The 18,591-nt window shown below is 49.6% G+C and overlaps 1 protein-coding gene across 1 annotated transcript in view; it reads right to left on the bottom strand.

The window, feature by feature from the left end:
* The window catches only part of LOC119977787 (protein Atg16l2-like), a 131,217-nt gene that overhangs the window by 53,694 nt on the left and 58,932 nt on the right, over positions 1 to 18,591 (bottom strand). The window contains exons 10-11 of the mRNA XM_038818995.1: positions 16,071 to 16,282; positions 13,037 to 13,142 (exon numbers count right to left, since the gene is read on the bottom strand). Of these exons, the coding sequence (XP_038674923.1) occupies positions 13,037 to 13,142; positions 16,071 to 16,282 (318 nt within the window). The remainder of the gene's footprint in view (positions 1 to 13,036; positions 13,143 to 16,070; positions 16,283 to 18,591) is intronic.

Genomic DNA, 18,591 nt, shown 5'->3' with positions numbered 1-18,591 from the left:
CTGCACTTTTCGCCTTGCCACTCATCTTAGTGTCGTCTGCAAACTTGGACACATTGCACTTGGTCCCCAACTCCAAATCATCGATGTAAATTGTGAACAATTGTGGGCCCAACACTGATCCCTGAGAGACACCACTAGCTACTGATTGCCAACCAGAGGAACACCCATTTATCCCAACTCTTTGCTTTCTATTAATTAACCAATTCTCTATCCATGCTACTACTTTACCCTTAATGCCATGCATCTTGATCTTATGCAGCAACCTTTTGTGTGGCACCTTGTCAAAGGCTTTCTGGAAATCCAGATATACCACATCCATTGGCTCCCCATTATCTACCGCTCTGGTAATGTCCTCAAAAAATTCCACTAAATTAGTTAGGCACGACCCACCCTTTATGAACCCATGAAGCGTCTGCCCAATGGGACAATTTCCATCCAGATGCCTTGCTATTTCTTCTTTGATGATAGATTCCAGCATCTTCCCTACTACTGAAGTTATGCTCACTGGCCTATAATTACCCGCTTATCAACCGCCATATTTATGGCAAGTAAACAGAGCAACAACAGTAAGTATTGTGTTTCTCCAACCGTAATGAGGCACCAAGCGGTTGCTGACATCATCCCCGCGCATGCTCAGGGGAGGGGGTCACTTCCGCCTCCGCCATGGTGGACCCCGATCGCGGGCCAGGCCACCGTGGGGGCACCCCCTCGGGCCATATTGACCCGCACCATTCCCAGGACACCGGAGCCTGCCTGTGCCGCCTGCTCCCGCCGGTAAGGTAGGTGGTTTGATCCACGCCGGCGGGAGAGGGTTGGCAGCGGCGGGACCTCGGTCCATCGCAGGCCGGAGAATCGCCGGGGGAGGGGCCCGCCGACCGGCGCGGCGCGATTCCCGCCCCCGCCGAATCTCTGGTGGCGGAGAATTCGGGACACGGCAGGGGCGGGATTGACGCCGGCCCCCGGCGATTCTCCGACCCGGCGGGGGGGGTCGACGAATCCCGCCCCAAGTGTCTACTGCCCTTGGAGGAGAAACAGGGAGTCAATTGATTGACAAGTGGCCTCTGAATGGTCAAGGTTGCCCTGGAGAACGCACCAGGGACTGTTTATCCCAAAGATATTGTTTATGTTTCAAAGAATTCAACTCTGATTGGTTGAGACATACCATGGGGAATTCACCAGGGAACAATGTCCCCTAGGGTATTGTGCCATTGAAAAGGTTCAATGCCGGGACAAGTTCCTTTTGCCTGCAGAGGTCTTGGTCTTCCACATAAATATATGTAGCTTCGAGCAAGTGTATGCATGATCCAGGCTAAATTGGTCGTTAGTTTAATTCTTTGCAAATTCAAGATTGTTCAACAAGTGTTGTCCAGTTGAAGAATCACATCTAATGTTGGACATTGCGCTCTGAGTTTGACAAACACGGGCTGCTTGGCAGGGTCAGTACTCTACCCACTGCAAATAGCAGAAGAGACATGCTGTTTGATTTGATCCACCGGCCCTTGGGATGTACAATCTACATATCGGACATCGCACTGGCACTGAAATACATCTGCCACATTGGCAAAATGTCTTTATGGCTTGACGGCAGCTCCTGGTTAGTGGAACACGCCATTCGTGTTGCTACTGCACTATAGCAGCATGAACAGGCTTCACCTGTCGCTCAAAGTATGAGGTAGGTGAGGCACTTTTCAGGGTTCAAAGTGACAGTCTGAGTTTGTGCGATATACAGCGAGCAATGATCGGATCCGGGTAGCTATTATCCATTGGGTGTCTTTGGTGTGACCTATTTCGGCATCGGGCTTGCAGGGTGAGCAAATAGCTCGCCCCCTGTTTACGTGGTCATCGAGTGGACCAATCTTACAGCATGCAAAACGGTAGGAACCCCAACAAGTACACTGAACAGAGAAAGCAGGCTTGCATTTGACAGGGAACGCTTTGGCAGACTTCTCAATGAGCACATCGACTGCTCCATTGCAAAGGTGAATGGGAGCGCGGAATGGAGTCCATTAACGTGTGTCAGGAAGTTCATGCAAACAGCGAAAGATTCAAATGTAGCAAACATATCTAGATGCCATTCCATCAAAAATATGTTTCTTGTGGAAACCAACAAAAACGGAAGCGAGGTCTGGGCCCAGAGGGGATCCCATGGCAACACCATCTATTTGGGCATACATGGTGTCGCAAAACTGGACTCAACTACGTGAGCTAGAGAGTTAATAACTTCCGTTGTGTCAAACAGCAAGTCCATTTGGAGTCCGGGAGGTCACGAGGATTTTGTCCAGGAATTGTGCCTATTCCATTGAACAAAAGGTGTGGAGGACACTGTTCCCTGATGCATTCACTATGGTATGTTTTGAACAATCAGAGTCAACTTGCCTTTTCTGAATTAAGAACAAAAACCTTGGGGTAACTGTTCCCAGTGGCCACTTGCCAACCAATCAGCACTTTGTTTCTCCTGCAGTATAAATCGTTGTTCCCGTTCAAATTTGGCATTCATGCATCTGTCCTGTTGAGTGCAAGGTGCAAAGTTTTGGCAGCATGTCTCTTTTAAATTATTTGGAGCAATGCAGCCATTAATCAAAGGAAGGGGCGTGTGCATTTTAATGACTTCTTAAGGATATGTTCAGGAAGTGCATTTGCACTGTAATGACTTATCTAGACATGGAAATGAACTCCGGGATCTTGGCAATATTTTGTGTATTGGCAGGGAAGAAAAAGTCACCGCCCTATCAACTCTATTTTGTTTTACAGTGTCCATTTCAGATTTATACTGGGTCACTGACTTCAGGAAGCGAAGTATCGTTCACACCCCTGTCAGCATCAACGGGGCCGAGGTGGAGATGATTGACAGCTTCAAATTCATAGGGGTGCACATCATCAGAAATCTGTCCTGGCCCACCCACGTCAACGCTACCACCAAGAAAGCACAACAGCGCCTATGCTGCCTCAGGAAACTAAGGAAATTCAGTATGTCCACATTAACTCTTACCAACTTTTACAGATGCACCATAGAAAGCATCCTATCGGGTTGCATCACAGCCTGGTATGGCAACTGCTCGGCCCAAGACCGCAAGGAACTTCAGAGAGTCATGAACACAGTGCAGACCATCACACAGACCCACCTCCCATCCATTGACTCCATCTACACCTCCCGCTGCCTGGGGAAAGCGGGCAGCATAATCAAAGACCCCTCCCACCCGGCTTACTCACTCTTCCAACTTCTTCCATCGGGCAGGAGATACAAAAGCCTGAGAACGCGCACAAACAGACTCAAAAACAGCTTCTTCCCCGCTGTCACCAGACTCCTAAACGACCCTCTTATGGACTGATCTGATTATTACTACACTCCTGTATGCTTCACCCAATGCCGGTGTCTATGTATTTACATTGTGTACCTTGTGTTGCCCGATTACGTGGGTTTTTTTCATGCACTTAATGATCTGTTGAGCTGCTCGCAGAAAATACTTTTCACTGTACCTCGGTACACGTGACAATAAACAAATCCAATCCAATCCAATCGATCCAACATCACTGGATTCTGAGGCCTGCAGGTTTCTGCTTGGGTATTCTTGCAGCTGCATTCATCCAGGCAAGTGGAGAGTATTCCATCACACTCCTAACTTGGGCCTTGTAGATGGTGGACAGGCTTTGGGAAGTCAGGAGGTGAGTGACTCCTCACAGAACTAATTCCCAGCCTCTGGCCTGCTCTTGGTGCCATGTCTCTTTTAAATTATTTGGAGAAATGCAGCCATTAATCAAAGGAAGGGGTGTGTGTCCATTTTAATGACTTCTTAAAGATATGTTCAGGAAGTTCATTTGCACTGTAATGACTCATCTAGACATGGAAATGAACTCCGGGATCTTGGCAGGGAAGAAAAAGTCACCTGCCCGATCCACTCTATTTTGTTTTACAGGACAGTATCCATTTTAGATTTATACTGGTCACTGACTTCAGGAAACAAATTTATACGGTTGATCCGGTTCAGTTTATGATGCTGACAGCGGGGGATTCAACGATGTTAATACCATTGAATGTCATTGGGCGACGTTTATTGTAACACCCTCTTCACCCCTTTTTCCATGTTTATCTGAAAATACACCCGAGATATCTACAGCATCGGTAGCATTGTGGATAGCACAATCGCTTCACAGCTCCAGGGTCCCAGGTTCAGTTCCCGGCTGGGTCACTGTCTGTGCGGAGTCTGCACATCCTCCCCGTGTGTGCGTGGGTTTCCTCCGGGTGCTCCGGTTTCCTCCCACAGTCCAAAGATGTGCAGGTTAGGTGGATTGGCCATGATAAATTGCCCCTAGTGTCCAAAATTGCCCTTAGTGTTGGGTGGGGTTACTGGGTTATGGGGATAGGGTGGGGGTGTTGACCTTGGGTAGGGTGCTCTTTCCAGGAGCCGGTGCAGACTCGATGGGCCGAATGGCCTCCTTCTGTACTGTAAATTCTATGTAAAACACATCGGCCTGTATCTGTGCAAACGCAAATCTTTGTGCCCAGACGGCATACCTTCCATGGAGCTCGATATTGGAGGGAGGCGACCCACCCTCACAATATTCTGACAGGATTGGCTCGGCCATCTATGTATCTGCTGAGAAGATAAATTCTGCGCAATCTGCCCCGACTCTCCCAACGTAACGAAATAAATAATTTCGCACAGATTGCAGCCGCCATCCATGACCCTGATAGAACAACAGAAGCCACTTCCCACAGGGAAATTCAAGCTCGGAACTTCCATTGATTTCTTAAGCAGATTGTTCATTAAATAAAAAAAGGGGGAAATCTTAATTGTTACGACCACGCTGGGGGAAATAATCTCTGGTACCGCTCAGGACTCGCCGCTGTTGCATTCTCGTGTGAGAGAAAGGGTCAGTAAATGAAAATGGCTTATTGTCACGAGTAGGCTTCAATGAAGTTACTGTGAAAAGCCCCTAGTCGCCACATTCCGGCACCTGTCCGGGGAGGCTGGTACGGGAATCGAACCGTGCTGCTGGCCTGCTTGGTCTGGTTTCAAAGCCAGCGATTTATCCCAGTGAGCTAAACCAGCCCCTGGGTCAAAATTCAACATCCCACAGAGTTGCGAACACTGCGAGGTGATCTCATTGAAATTTTGGAAGCTTGGTCGTTCTAAGGGAACGGGCTCGAGGACCCATTTGACGGACTCTGAGCCAGTTACGTGGGGAGCGTGAACCCTTGTCAATAGGAGGGGCCGGGGAGTGGAGGGGCCAGACAGATAAACGCTGGAGCTGGGGAGTGAACACCTGTACATAGTTACTCCATACCAATGTCATGCTTGCCTTTGTCTTGCTTATTTCACCCTCTTTAGTTTACCACACATCTCCAGCACGAATATATCGAGCTACCACGTTGGCGCTAAGGTTAAATCTCTGTCTGAGGTTTGGAGTCAGTGTATAGTACGACTCCCTTAGCTTCGTTGCAGATGAGATCACTGGTGATCCTTCTGACAGTCTGTGGGCCTCAAACCTACAACATGATCAGGGATCTGACGTCCCCTGAGGCACCGACTCGAAGCCCATCGACCGGCCGGTCAAACTGGTGAAGGAACATTTTAATCCGAGGTCCTGAATCATTCTTCAGCGTTACAAATTTAACTCAGTAGTCCGCGACCCCGAGGAGTCCATCTTAGTCTTCATCGCCAGACTTTCACAATTTGCTGAGCACCGCGCGTTCGGAACCGCACTCAGCGACATGTTTCTCGACCGGTTGGTTTGCGGGACGCAGGATCTCAATGTACAAAAGAAGCTTTTGGTGGAGAAAATGAAATCAAATGAAAATCGCTTATTGTCACGAGTAGGCGTCAAATGAAGTCACTGTGAAAAGCCCCTAGTCGCCACATTCCGGCGCCTGTTCGGGGAGGCTGTTACGGGAATCGAACCGTGCTGCTGGCCTGCTTTCAAAGCCAGCGATGATTTAGCCCTGTGCTAAACAGCCCCGTAAACAGACCACTGGAGAAGGCGAATCAGAGTGTGCATGTGATGAAGTGTGAAGCACAAGGTCGCCAGAGGACCCCAGAATGTGGAGTAAATTTAGTTTGGGGCAGTAAGGCTGCGGGATGGGTGTCAGGATCACCGGGCATGGTGTAAATCAGACCCGGTCCCGGGCATGGGACCACAATCAGAGAACTGGGACCCGGTTAGGTCGTCAACCCCAAGTTGAAGAGGACTGCGATCGCTGCAGAAGGGACCACCCACAGGAGAATCGCCCTTGTCAGGAGATCATGTGCTTTGAGTGTAGTCAGCCACATCCACCCATGATATTGGGTAAAAAAAAGGGCGCAGTAGCAACAGTTCCCGTGGCAACTGTACCAAGTGGAAAGGAGCTTGAAGGAGGAGCACGTCATGCATCAACTAAACCTCATCCGCCTGAAAAACAACAGGCCCGACTGAGATTATTCTGAACGTGAATGACAAACCCTTAAAGTTTGAGGTTGACACTCTGGCTTCGGCCACCGTCATGAGTGAACAAACCTCTAACTGGATAAGTCTATGGGTGGCACGGTGCTTAGCACTGCTGCCTCACAGTGCCAGGGACCCGGGTTCAATTCCGACCTCGGGTGACGAGGGGAGTTTGCACTTTCTCCCCATGTCTGTGTGGGTTTCCTCCCACAGTCCAAAATGTGCAGCAGAGGTGTATTGGCCATGCTAAATTGCCCTTTAATGTCCAAAGGTTAGGTGAGGTTAAGGACATATGGCGGGGGAGTGAACCTGGACAGGGTGCTCTTTCGGAGGGTCAGTGCAGACTCGACAGGCTGAATGGTCTATGATTCTATACCCTGGGTCCTGCAGTAAGCAGCACCAAGGCACAGCTATCAACGTTTACGAGGGAGACTCTCAATATCCTCCATCCTGTTGAGTGGCTCAACAAGGCGCAAGAAGTGCGTCTTCCATTAGTTGTTGCTGAAGGACACAGGCTCGCCTCCTGGGAAGGGACTGGTCGAAACACGTCAGTCTGAACTAGCTGGAAATGTTTTAAATTTCCCACTCAAAGATGTCCTACACCTTTACATTGGCATCTTCCACAGTGAACTGGGCTGCAAGGTGTGAAAGCAAAGTTTTATGTAAAGCCTGAAGCAAGGCCCAGATTCTTCGGAGCCAGGCCACTTCCTTACGTCCTGCAGCAGAAAGTGGAGACCGAATTAAAGCACCTTGAGAGGTTGGCTACCATAAGACCAGTCTAACTCTCGGAGTGGGCTGCTCCTATTGTGCCTGTCCTCAAACCGGGCAGATCCATCAGAATTTGTGGGGACTATACGATGACAATAAACCAGGCCGCACAGGTGGACAGTTACCCCGTCCCCAGGATCGAAGACCTCTATGCCAAGCTGTCAGGACGTCGAACCTATTCAAAGCTGGACTTTACTTCGCCACACCCACATCCAACTAGAGTTGGATGAGGTTTCTCAGAAATACACCACTATAAACCTCCCCAAAGGGTTGTCCCAATACACAAGAGTGCCCTTCAGAATAGCACTAGCCTGCGCCACCTTCCAGCGCACTATGTGAAACCTCCTCCAAGGAATCCCAAAGATAACAGTTTACCTTGACGACGTGCTGGTTACAGGGACCACCCAGGAGGAACACATGTCAAGTCCAGAAGAAGCGCTAAAACACGGGAGCCCTCCTGAAGAGAGAACAATGCACCTTCCAGGCCACAGGCGCAACTTGGAGCTTCCCCGTGGATGAAACCGGGTTACACCCCCTCCACAAGAATCCTCCACCTCCCACTTGGGGAAAACTAAGATGAAGTTGCTGACCCCCAGCGACATATGGTGACCTGGCCTGGATAGGGCAATCGAGAACTTGGTTCAGAAGTGCGCCCGTGTCAGTCCCAGCAGTCATTTACCCTCATCGGCTAGCATCCACCCTCAGGAATGGCCAGGTCGTCCCTGCACTAGGGTCCATGTAGACGATGGAGGACATTTGTTGGGCCGAATGTTTTCAGTCCTGGTTGACGGCCAATCCGAGTGTTTCTCGGTTCAGGGTTTGGGCCCCACAACCTCGTCAGTGACCGTCGACGGCCAACGTCGCATTGTTTCCACCCAGGGTCTGCCATCGTCTGGGAAAGCGGTACTCTGTTTGTGAAGGGGGGGGGGGGGGGGGTCGAACCCCAAGCTTGTGTCAGGGCTAACAGGATCCGGCACATAAGGACCACTCCATACCACCCTTCATCCAATGGACTGACTGAGAAGGCCGTGAGGGTTTTAAAAAATCCAACGCACAATCAAATTGGCCACCAGGTCTCCACCTTTCCAGATCTACAACACCACGACCCAGCCTTGGACGGGCATGTCACCCTCAGAGCTCCTGGTGGCCCGTCGTCTTCAGACTCGCCTCGACTTGGTATTTCCAAAGTTGGCAGGGAGAGGGTGGGGGCACGCCAAGGCATTCCTGCAGGACCAGCGCCCGGATAGGAAAGAAGGCAGGTTATTCCGGATCGGGGACCCAGTATTGGTCCGGAATTCCGACTCGGGGCCACTGTGGTACCCGGGATGGTCAGGAACTGTTTCGTATGTTGATGGCTGGTCGGACGATTAAAAAGCCTGTGGGCCACTTGAGGAGCTGGAGGTGGGCGATCCCTCGTTCAGAGAGGATGGATCCTAATGTCGTGGGCCGGGGGCCTGCGGCTGTTGCTGTACCGGAGGAGTCAGGGTGTCGGAAGGCTGCCTTGCCTGCATCGAGTGGTTAACTTGCTGGTCCAGACTGGGACGAGGATGAGTAGGTTCTTTGGGGGTGAAGACAGGTGTGTCAGGTGTTCGGGGAGTCCAGCGAACCATGCCCATATGTTCTGGGCATGCCCGGCGCTGGAGGAGTTCTGGAAGGGGGTGGCGAGGACAGTGTCGAGGGTGGTGGGATCCAGGGTCAAGCCAGGCTGTGAACTCGCGGTTTTTGGGGTTGGGTGGAGCCGGGAGTGCAGGAGGCGAAAGAGGCCGGTGTGCTGGCCTTTGCGTCCCTAGTAGCCCGGCGAAGGATCTTGCTACAATGGAAGGATGCGAGGCCCCCAAGCGTGGAGACCTGGATCAATGACATGGCGGGTTTCATTAAGCTAGAGAAGGTCAAATGCGCCCTGAGAGGGTCGGTACAAGGGTTCTTTAAACGGTGGTAACCTTTCCTCGACTTTCTGGCTCAACGATAGGGTACTGGGACAGTAGCAGCAGCAACCCGGGGGGGGGGGGGGGGGGGGGGGGGATGTTGATTATGTTTGCTTATTTTATTTAAATTTGATTTATTTAATTTTAATTTATGGTTAAGTTCTCTTGTTGGGGGGGGGTGGGGGGAGTGTGATACAAGTGATGTTACGGTATGGGGGGAATTGTGGGTGTTATGGGGCTGTTAGTTGCATATTACTGCTTGTTGCTATATTTTTATATTTTCTGTAAAAAATTCCAATAAAAATTATTTAAAAAAAAAAACTTGCTGGTTCAGTTGTTGGTGCTGAGACTGGGCCAACAGATCCCTGCTTCGGAAAACCCGACTGTTCTAGAAGGTGAAAGATCAGCTGCTGTGTTGAGGAGATCCATGCGGGCCAGACCGATTGACTCTTTAATAGGCCGACTCTCTTTCCCTTATGTTGTCATCACTAATGTGCATCATATTGTAAATAGTTATCTTGTTGTTAACTGAAGCATTTAAGGGGAGAGGGATGTGGTAGCCTGGCCCCTTTCAGGGGGTGGGCCCATGTGATATGCTGAGCCACTCGCACGGGAGCGTGTGAAGTCTGGAGAATAGTGGTCCAGTGCGGAGCCGGGGAGCGGAGGGGCTGGGCAGAGTAAACCCCAAAGCTGCGGAGTGAACACCATTACTTAGTTACTCCATGCCAATATTGTCCTTCTCTTCCTTAATGCACTCCTTTTTGGTTCAGACCACACACCTCCAGCACATGTATGTCAAGCCACCACAGAAATGCACAAAATTCTCACAGAGAATGACGGTATAAACCCTGTACTCTCTGATTGAAGAGAACCCCACGGGGGGGTCGGAGAATCTCCCGGGGCCGGCGTCAATCCCACCCCCGGCGTGGACCGAATTCCCCGGCACTCGGGAATCGGCGGGGGCGGGAATCGCACCGCGCCGGGACCTCCGCGGCGATTCTCCGGCCCGCGATGGGCCGAAGTCCCGGCGCTGACAGGCCGTTCCCGCCGGCGGGAATCAAAGCACATCTGGTGCCGGCAGGATTGGCGGCGAGGGCGGGCGCCGGGGTCCTGGGGGCGGGCGTGGGGCGATCTGGCCCCGGGGGGGGGGGGGGGGGGGTGCCCCCACGGTGGCCTGCCGCCCCCCCCCAGGCCAGGTAGGGGAGAATCCTGGCCCAGGATGTTAATGATATGTTAATTATACTGTTAAGAAGCACAGTTGTGGGGCATGGCTTAATTAAGCACTGAGAGCACATATAAAGGGAGACTGCCGGGACACTGGGTATGTCGGAGGCAGACACATGTAATACTACAGTCTGTAGATAAATGAACTATTAAGAAAGGGATTCATGTCCAATTTGTTACTTCACTGTCTGGCTTGGGATCCACTTGTCCAGAAACAAGAGGTCACAGTCTCAGAATAAGGGCGAGACCATTTCGGACTGAGATGGGGACTCGGAGGGTGGTGAATTTTTGGAATTCTCGGCCGCAGAGAGGGGTGGCTGCTGCGTTGTTGACTATATTCAAGGCGGAGATCAATAGACATTAGCGCACTGAGGGAATCAGGAATATGATGATTGGATGGGATTGAATATGAATTGGCAGACTGGCTCGCAGAGCTGTGTACCCTGTTCCTGCTCGACTTCTTATATTCAGATGTTCACGTTGTTTCATTCTGAAGCCAATATCTGAGAATTCACCCAGATCATTACCCTCAGGAATCCCCCCCACCCCACAGTGATTCACCTGGACTATCGGAATCCAGGCAATTCCACTCAAATATTGAGCACAAAGAACGGAAGGAGGCCATTCGGCCCATCATCAATGACTCTTTGAAATACCTATCCAATTAGTCCATTGTCCCCATAGATGTTTATTTTTTCCATTATTTATCCAATTCCTTTTTGAGGTTATTATTAAATCTGCTTCCAATAGTCTTGCAGGCAGTACATTCCAGAAAATTAATAGCTTTGCATCCCAATTTTCCTATCCTATCCTGAAATCTCTGCCTTCTTTCTGTTTAGCACTGACAACCATTTATCCAATTCATCCAATACCTTTCTCATATTCGAGAAATTTGTTATCCTAAGATCTGGTCCGACCTACTGAAGCAATCTATACCAATCTGCAGCAAGACCCTGGACAATATTCAGGTTTGGGTTATTAAGTGACAAGTAGCATTTACACCCCAGTGACCATCTCCAACAAGATCCAAGAAAAATAACAAAACTGAAACTCTTAGATACCAACTCCTCCATCATACACAATCGTATACACAGGCACACACATACTCACACACACACATGCACACACACTATCATATACACACAGGCACACTTACCCACACACATGCACACACACACAATCATATACATACACACACACTAACACATACACACACATGCAAACATACACATACAGGCAGATACACACTCACACACATGCATACACGCAATCATTTAAAAAAACAAATTTAGAGTACCCAATTTTTTTTTCCAATTAAGGGGCAATTTAGCGTGACCAATCCACCTACGCTGCACATAGAATTTACAGTGCAGAAGGAGGCCATTCAGCCCATTGAGTCTGCACCGACTCTTGGAAAGAGCACCCAACCCAAGCCCACACCTCCACCCTATCCCCATAACCCAGTAACCCCACCTAACACTAAGGGCAATTTGGACCCTAAGGGCAATTTAGCATGGCCAATCCACCTAACCTGCACATCTTTGGACTGTGGGAGGAAACCAGAGCACCCGGAGGAAACCTACACAGACACGGGGAGAACGTGCAGACTCCACCCAGACAGTGACCCAAGCCGGGAATCGAACCTGGGACCTTGGAGCTGTGAAGCATTTGTGCTAACCACTATGCTACCGTGCTGCCCTAAATCTTTGGGTTGTGTGGGCGAGACCCACACAAACACAGGGAGAATGTGCAAACTCATCCACACACAATCATATACACACAGGCACACACATACCCACACAGGCACATACATAGCCACACACAATCATATATACACAGGCACTAACATATCCATACTCAGCCACATACACACACACACACAAAATCAATCATATACACGCAGGTGCACACATACCCACACACAATCATATACACACAGGCATACACATACTCACACACAAGCAAGCACACACACACAATCATATGCACACAGGCGCACACATACCCACACACAAGCACCTAGATACACACTCTCATATATGCACTCTTACACATGCACCTTCACATGTGCACTCTCACATATGTACTCTACACACGTGCACTTTCACACACACAAACTCATGCACACTCATAAATGTGCACAGTCTCACACACACTCAGTCTCACATATACACACACACGTGCACTCTCACATGCACACTCACACATATGCACTCTCAGATGCGCATTTTCTCAATTGTACGCTCTCACGCACATACGCTCACACACACTCGTGCACTCACGCACCCTCGTGCACACTCGTGCACTCACGCACCCTCGTGCACACTCGTGCACTCACGCACCCTCGTGCACTCACGCACACTCACGCACCCTCGTGCACTCACGCACACTCGTGCACTCACGCACACGTGCTCATTCACACTCGTGCACTCACGCACCCTCATGCACACTCGTGCACTCACGCACACTCGTGCACTCACACACGTGCTCATTCACACTTGTGCACTCTCTCACACACACACTCCTAAATGCACACTCCCTCTCATGCACATACGCAGCCGATCCTACTCCCAATTATTTCTAAATTCTCAGATTCCTACTCATTTTATTTATTTTGGTTGCCATCATCGCTAATTTGCTGACTCTTCAGTTTAATTTATGCTCTGCTCGTTATCCAGGTGACCTCCTGTCGTGCTCACCTCCGACGATGTCCCACAGCTTCACTCTCCGATCACTGCCTCCTGTGGCCAAAATCTTGGAGCTGGGAGAAAACTTGACAGCATTAACCTCGCCATCATGTGCTTCCTGGAAAAGAGCAAATTCACAAGATGATTGTTTTATTTTGAACGTGAATCCGATAGCAACAGACTTCAGGGTGACACAGACAGACGCAGGAATGGACAGAGCAGCAGCAATGGAAACCAAACGCAGCAAAGTGTGAAGTGGTACATCTTAGAGGAAGATCGCGGAGAGGTAACAGAAAATAAAGGGCACAAACAATCGCTTGGTAGAACACAACTTGAACATTTCTGTAAGGAATCAGAGAATTTACAGTGCAAAAGGAGGCCATTCGGCCCATCGAGTCTGCCCCGGCCTTTGGAAAGAGCACCCCACCCAAACCCGCACCTCCACCCTATCCCCATAACCCAGTAACCCCACCTGAACTTTTAGGAGACTAAGGGGCAGTTTAGCATGGCCAATCCACCTAACCTGTGAGACTGCGTTTGGTTTCCATTGCTGCTGGTCTGCCCATTCCTGCGTCTGTCTGTGTTGCCCTGAAGTCTGTTTGGACTGTGGGAGGGAACCGGAGCACCCGGAGGAAACCCACGCAGACATGGGGAGAACGTGCAGACTTTGCACAGACAGTGACCCAAGCCGGGAATCGAACCTGGGACCCTGGCGCTGTGAAGCCACAGTGCTAACCACTGTGCTACCGTGCCGTCCACAAAGAGAGACACCTTGTCGAAGCTTTTTATCTTGAACTCATTAGGGCAAACACAAGAATTCCAAATTTCAAATGATCACAACAATTTATATGTCGGGACAAGAGGATGATAATCAGTTGGCATGACTGGAAAGCAACATGTCCCAACGATTGGCTAACTGAATCAAACATTTTCCTTCGGCTGTTCATAACAGGCAGAGTACAGACCGTACTCATCTAGCCGCGCTTCCAAAACTCAAAACAAAACGTCGTCTACCGTTAGATGGGATTCCGCGATTGGGCAGCACTTGCTGAACAATCCCGAGTGCGCTATTGGCTACACTAACAAACAGTTTAAGTTAATCAGTCGAGCTGTAACGTAGTTCATTTACACTTGCCAGAGGCAACATATATTCAGAGGCCTGCTCTCTGCAAATAAAAAGAATATGCTCAAGTCATGGGCCTTTTATGAAGGAGCTGGAGTTTTGGGATCCAATAGAATCAAAAACTTAGAATCAATACAATGCAGAAGGAGACCATTCGCCCGATCGAGTCTACATCGACCCTCTGAAAGAGCACCCTACCTGGGCCGCGTCCTCCACCCTACCCCCCCATAACCCCATCTAACCGTTGGACACTAGTGCGCAATTTATCATGGCCAATCCACCTAACCTGCACATCTTTGGACTGTGGGAGGAAACCGGAGCACCCGGAGGAAACCCACGCAGACACGGGGACAACGTCCAAACTCCACACAGTTAGCCACCCAAGGCCAGAATTGGACCGGGGTCCCTGGCACTGTGAGGCAGCAGTGCTAACCACTGTGCCTCTGAGGCACAGTTCTTTCTCCATGGCAATGTCTTGACCAATTAGGATGGACTTACCAACCAATCAGCATAATTTCCTCTAGATAGATTGTTAACCAGGTAGTTAGGATTCTGGCTTTTACAAATAAGAGTATTAAATCAAAGAGGCTATGGTAAACCTTTATAAGAAACAGACTAGGCCTCAACTGGGGAATTGTGCCCAATTCTGGGTGCCAGACTTCAGGAAGGTTGACAGGGCCTTGGAGATGATGGAGGGGAAATTTCCCAGAATGGAACCAGGGGATGCGAGCCGTTCAGTTAATGTGGACAGACCGACGAAGCTGGGATTGTTCCCCATGGGGCAGAGAAGGTTCAGGGGGAGTTTGGTCAGGATGGCAGATTTCCTTCCCTGAAGGACATTAGTGAACCAGATGGGTTTTTACAACAATCGACGATAACTTCATGGTCACCGTCATTGAGCCTAGCTTTGCGTTCCAGATTTGAATAAATCTGAAACGGGGAAACATTGTGGGAACAAGGGGTGAGGGGAAGGGAGTGGGAATAACGGGATAGCTCTTTCAATGAGCTGGCACAGGCTCAATGGGCAGAATGGCCACCTCTTTCTTCTCTGGACAGAGGGACTGGGCGACATCTCCCTGGAGTCACCCTGGCAACTCACCGCCATGCCCATTCTTCATGTGTGAGCCGAGGAAGGCTGTTTGACCATGGGGGTTTTCACATGGCAGTGGGGGCACAGTGGCATTGTTCATTGGGCTGGTATTCCAGGGACCCCCCAGGGTAATGCTCCGGGGACCCCGGTTCGAATCCCACTCCAGACCAGATTTGAATTCAACAAAAAAAATCTGGAATCAAAAGTCATTATTGTAAACTTCATCTGGTTCACTAACGTTCTGTAAATATGTCAATGCGCTTTACAGCCAATGAAGTACTCTGGAAATGTAGTCACAGTTGGAGAAACGGCAGCAAATTTGCACACAGCAGGATCCGAAAAACACCAATGTGCTCACCTGGTTTTGTTACAATGATGATTTCCCTCAGTGGGGGTGTCAGCCTGGGCCTTGTCCTGAACTCTCTGAGACCCGGCTGACACTGACCCATACACCACCAACCAGCTGACACCTGTGTGGTAGTATGACTAGGGGTATTACGGTACCTGGGAGTGTGAGCTGCCATTGGTTTTCTCTGTATTCTTATTGGCCAAGAGGAAGGTAGCTCCGCCTACGAGGCGGGGTATAAGAACCCGTGTTCCCCAGCAGCCAGGCCATTTCTGTACGTCTATTGCCGGGCTCACTTCTTGCTGATTAAAGCATTTCGTTTCGGACTTCACCTACGTTACGTGTCCATTGATTGTGCATCAATTTGATCAGACCGAGGAGCTGGCTGACGGTGTGTGGGTCAGGTTCACGCCGGTGCTGCTAACGGAGAGATCCTGCCCCACCCCTCCCCCAGACTGTAACCACAGTTAGCGTGATGATCACTCACCAAACTGTGCCGGACTCTGGCTGGAACTCTTGCGGCTGCACCGAAGTTGGTTGGGCTGCAATCTATCTCACTGAAACACGTGCTCGACCGTTTCCTGTTGGATTCAGAAGAACAGAGCACACAAACGCATACATGCACATGCACGCACACAGGCACAAGCATACACACACACAAGAATGCACTCACACAAACACATATGCACACGTGCAAACACACACACGAAAATACAGATGTCCACACACATAGGCACACACACAAGACACAAATACAGAGGCAACACACAGCCACACACACGCAGATAGTCAGACGCACACAAGTGTACACACACACAAACACATGCGTACACCCACAGACAGACACATGCACACATTCACTCAAACAGATACATACAGACATGCACACACAGGCACACATATACACATGCACGCACACACAAACAGACACGTACAGACATGCACACATACAGAGACACACACATGTACACACACAAACAGACACATGCGCACACACACACACAGACACATGCACGCACACACACAAACAGACACACACAGACACATGCACACACACACACAAACAGACACACGCACGCACAGACACAAACAGACTCACACACACACACATGCACACATACGCACGCACACAAACACACATGGCATGCACGCAAACACACAGGCACACACACACACACACACACACAGGAACATAAGTAAGATTAAATGTGGCCTGTCACAACAGCAGGCTAGATAGGAATGATGTGGAGACACATAGGTTAACTGGAGACAAGGAAATGAGGGAATGAGCAACATTCAGCAATTAATAAATACGTTAAATAAATTAGATGGAAAGTGTAGCCTACGTAGAAATGCACAGTCCCCTCCAAATAGACAAATTAATTTACTTTGACAACTTCGTAATATAGAACGGACACACAATATTTTATTGTTCACTGTATGTAGTTTGAACATAAACACACCAAAGTTGAATAATAAAACAAAACGTGCGCTGTTGGGATGTTTATACTTTCAATCTCCCACATTCCATTGGAAATTGCTTTTCTAAACCTCCCCATCTCACTCTTCCCCTTTACCCCGTTCCTTACAAAGAAAGACTTGCCCCTTATTCAGCACTTTTCACACCCACCAGACGCCCCAAAGTTGCTCCCGCCAATGATGTGCAGTTACTGTCGTAATATTGGGAACACAGCAGGCAATCTGAGCACAGCAAGCTCCCATAGACTGCACTGCGGTAATGACCAGGTGAGCTGTTTTAGTGATGTTAACCCAGGGATATGCATTGATCCAGGGAGAATCCCTCACCCCACTACCCCACCCGACTGCCTCCCGCCCAACCCAGCTACACCCCCTCCCCTCCACACTCCCAGCTCCCGCTGCTCTTCTGCAAAATGGGAACTTTTACATCTATGCAAGCAGGCAGACAGGGCCTCTGTTGGACAATGTTTCTGAAGGGCAGAACCTCCAACAGTGCGGCACACCGTCAGTGCTGCAGTGGAATGTCAGCCTTGTTGTGGGTGCCCTGGAGTGGGATTTGAAACTGGAACCTTGTGACACCCACTGAGCCTCAACCCAAACCCAGGGTACGAAATCAAAGAGCGTTCGGCGTAGATCTCTAAAAGGAAGGTCTCACTTGACCAACCTTATTGAATTCTTTGAAGAAGTATCAGAAAGTGTAGACAAGGGTCATGTAGTAGATGTAATATACTTGGATTTTCAAAAGGCCATCGAGAAGGTCAGGAGAGGTGGAGCCTTGGCAGAATGAACAGGAAGCTGACTAAAAACAAGGAAATAGAGAGCAAGGGTCACTTTTCTAAAGGGCTAGAATTCCAAAGCAGAAAGATGTTAAACCTGTACTGAAGAATGGCTGGGCGACACCTGGAGTTACTGTACCCAGTCCAGGTATTCACACTTGAGGAAGAGGAAAACAGATCGACAAAGAGGATTCCAGAACCCAGAGGCTGGAACTATCAGGAAAGATCGGACAGGCTGGAGTTCTCCTCGACAGGAAAGGCAAGGTAGAGGTACGGCCCAATTCAAATCTTCAAGATAATGAAAGCATTCAACAGGATAGATGCAAAGAGGAGTTTTTCCGCTTGTTGGAAAGTCCCGAACTTGGTGCGATGAATAGGAGACGGTCACAAAGAAATGCAATTGGGAATTCAAGGGAAACGTCTTTACCCAGAGAGCGGGGAGAATATGGAACTTGCTCCCACACGGAGTGGTCGAGGTGAACAACGCTGATGTCTTTGAGGCGGAAGCTGGATAAAGAGATGAGAGAGAGGAAGGGATAGAGGGATATGGTGATGCGGTGAGACGGGGAGGGGGTGTGGGGGAGGAGGCCCTTGTGGAGCATGAACATCAGCATGGGCCGAATGGCCTGTGTCTGAGCTACGCAATGTCTCAGTGTGAGTCAAAACTTCCAAGAGACAGTTGAGGGAAGCGAAAGTTTAAGATCAATATGTCCAGTTGTAGTATGGAAGATGACTAATGGGAGGCTCAAGTGG

This window comes from Scyliorhinus canicula, chromosome 14 (assembly GCF_902713615.1).
Source record: "Scyliorhinus canicula chromosome 14, sScyCan1.1, whole genome shotgun sequence".
Classification (NCBI taxonomy): domain Eukaryota; kingdom Metazoa; phylum Chordata; class Chondrichthyes; order Carcharhiniformes; family Scyliorhinidae; genus Scyliorhinus; species Scyliorhinus canicula.
Note: the sequence above shows the minus strand (reverse complement) of the source record. Positions and strands in the feature narration are given on the sequence as shown.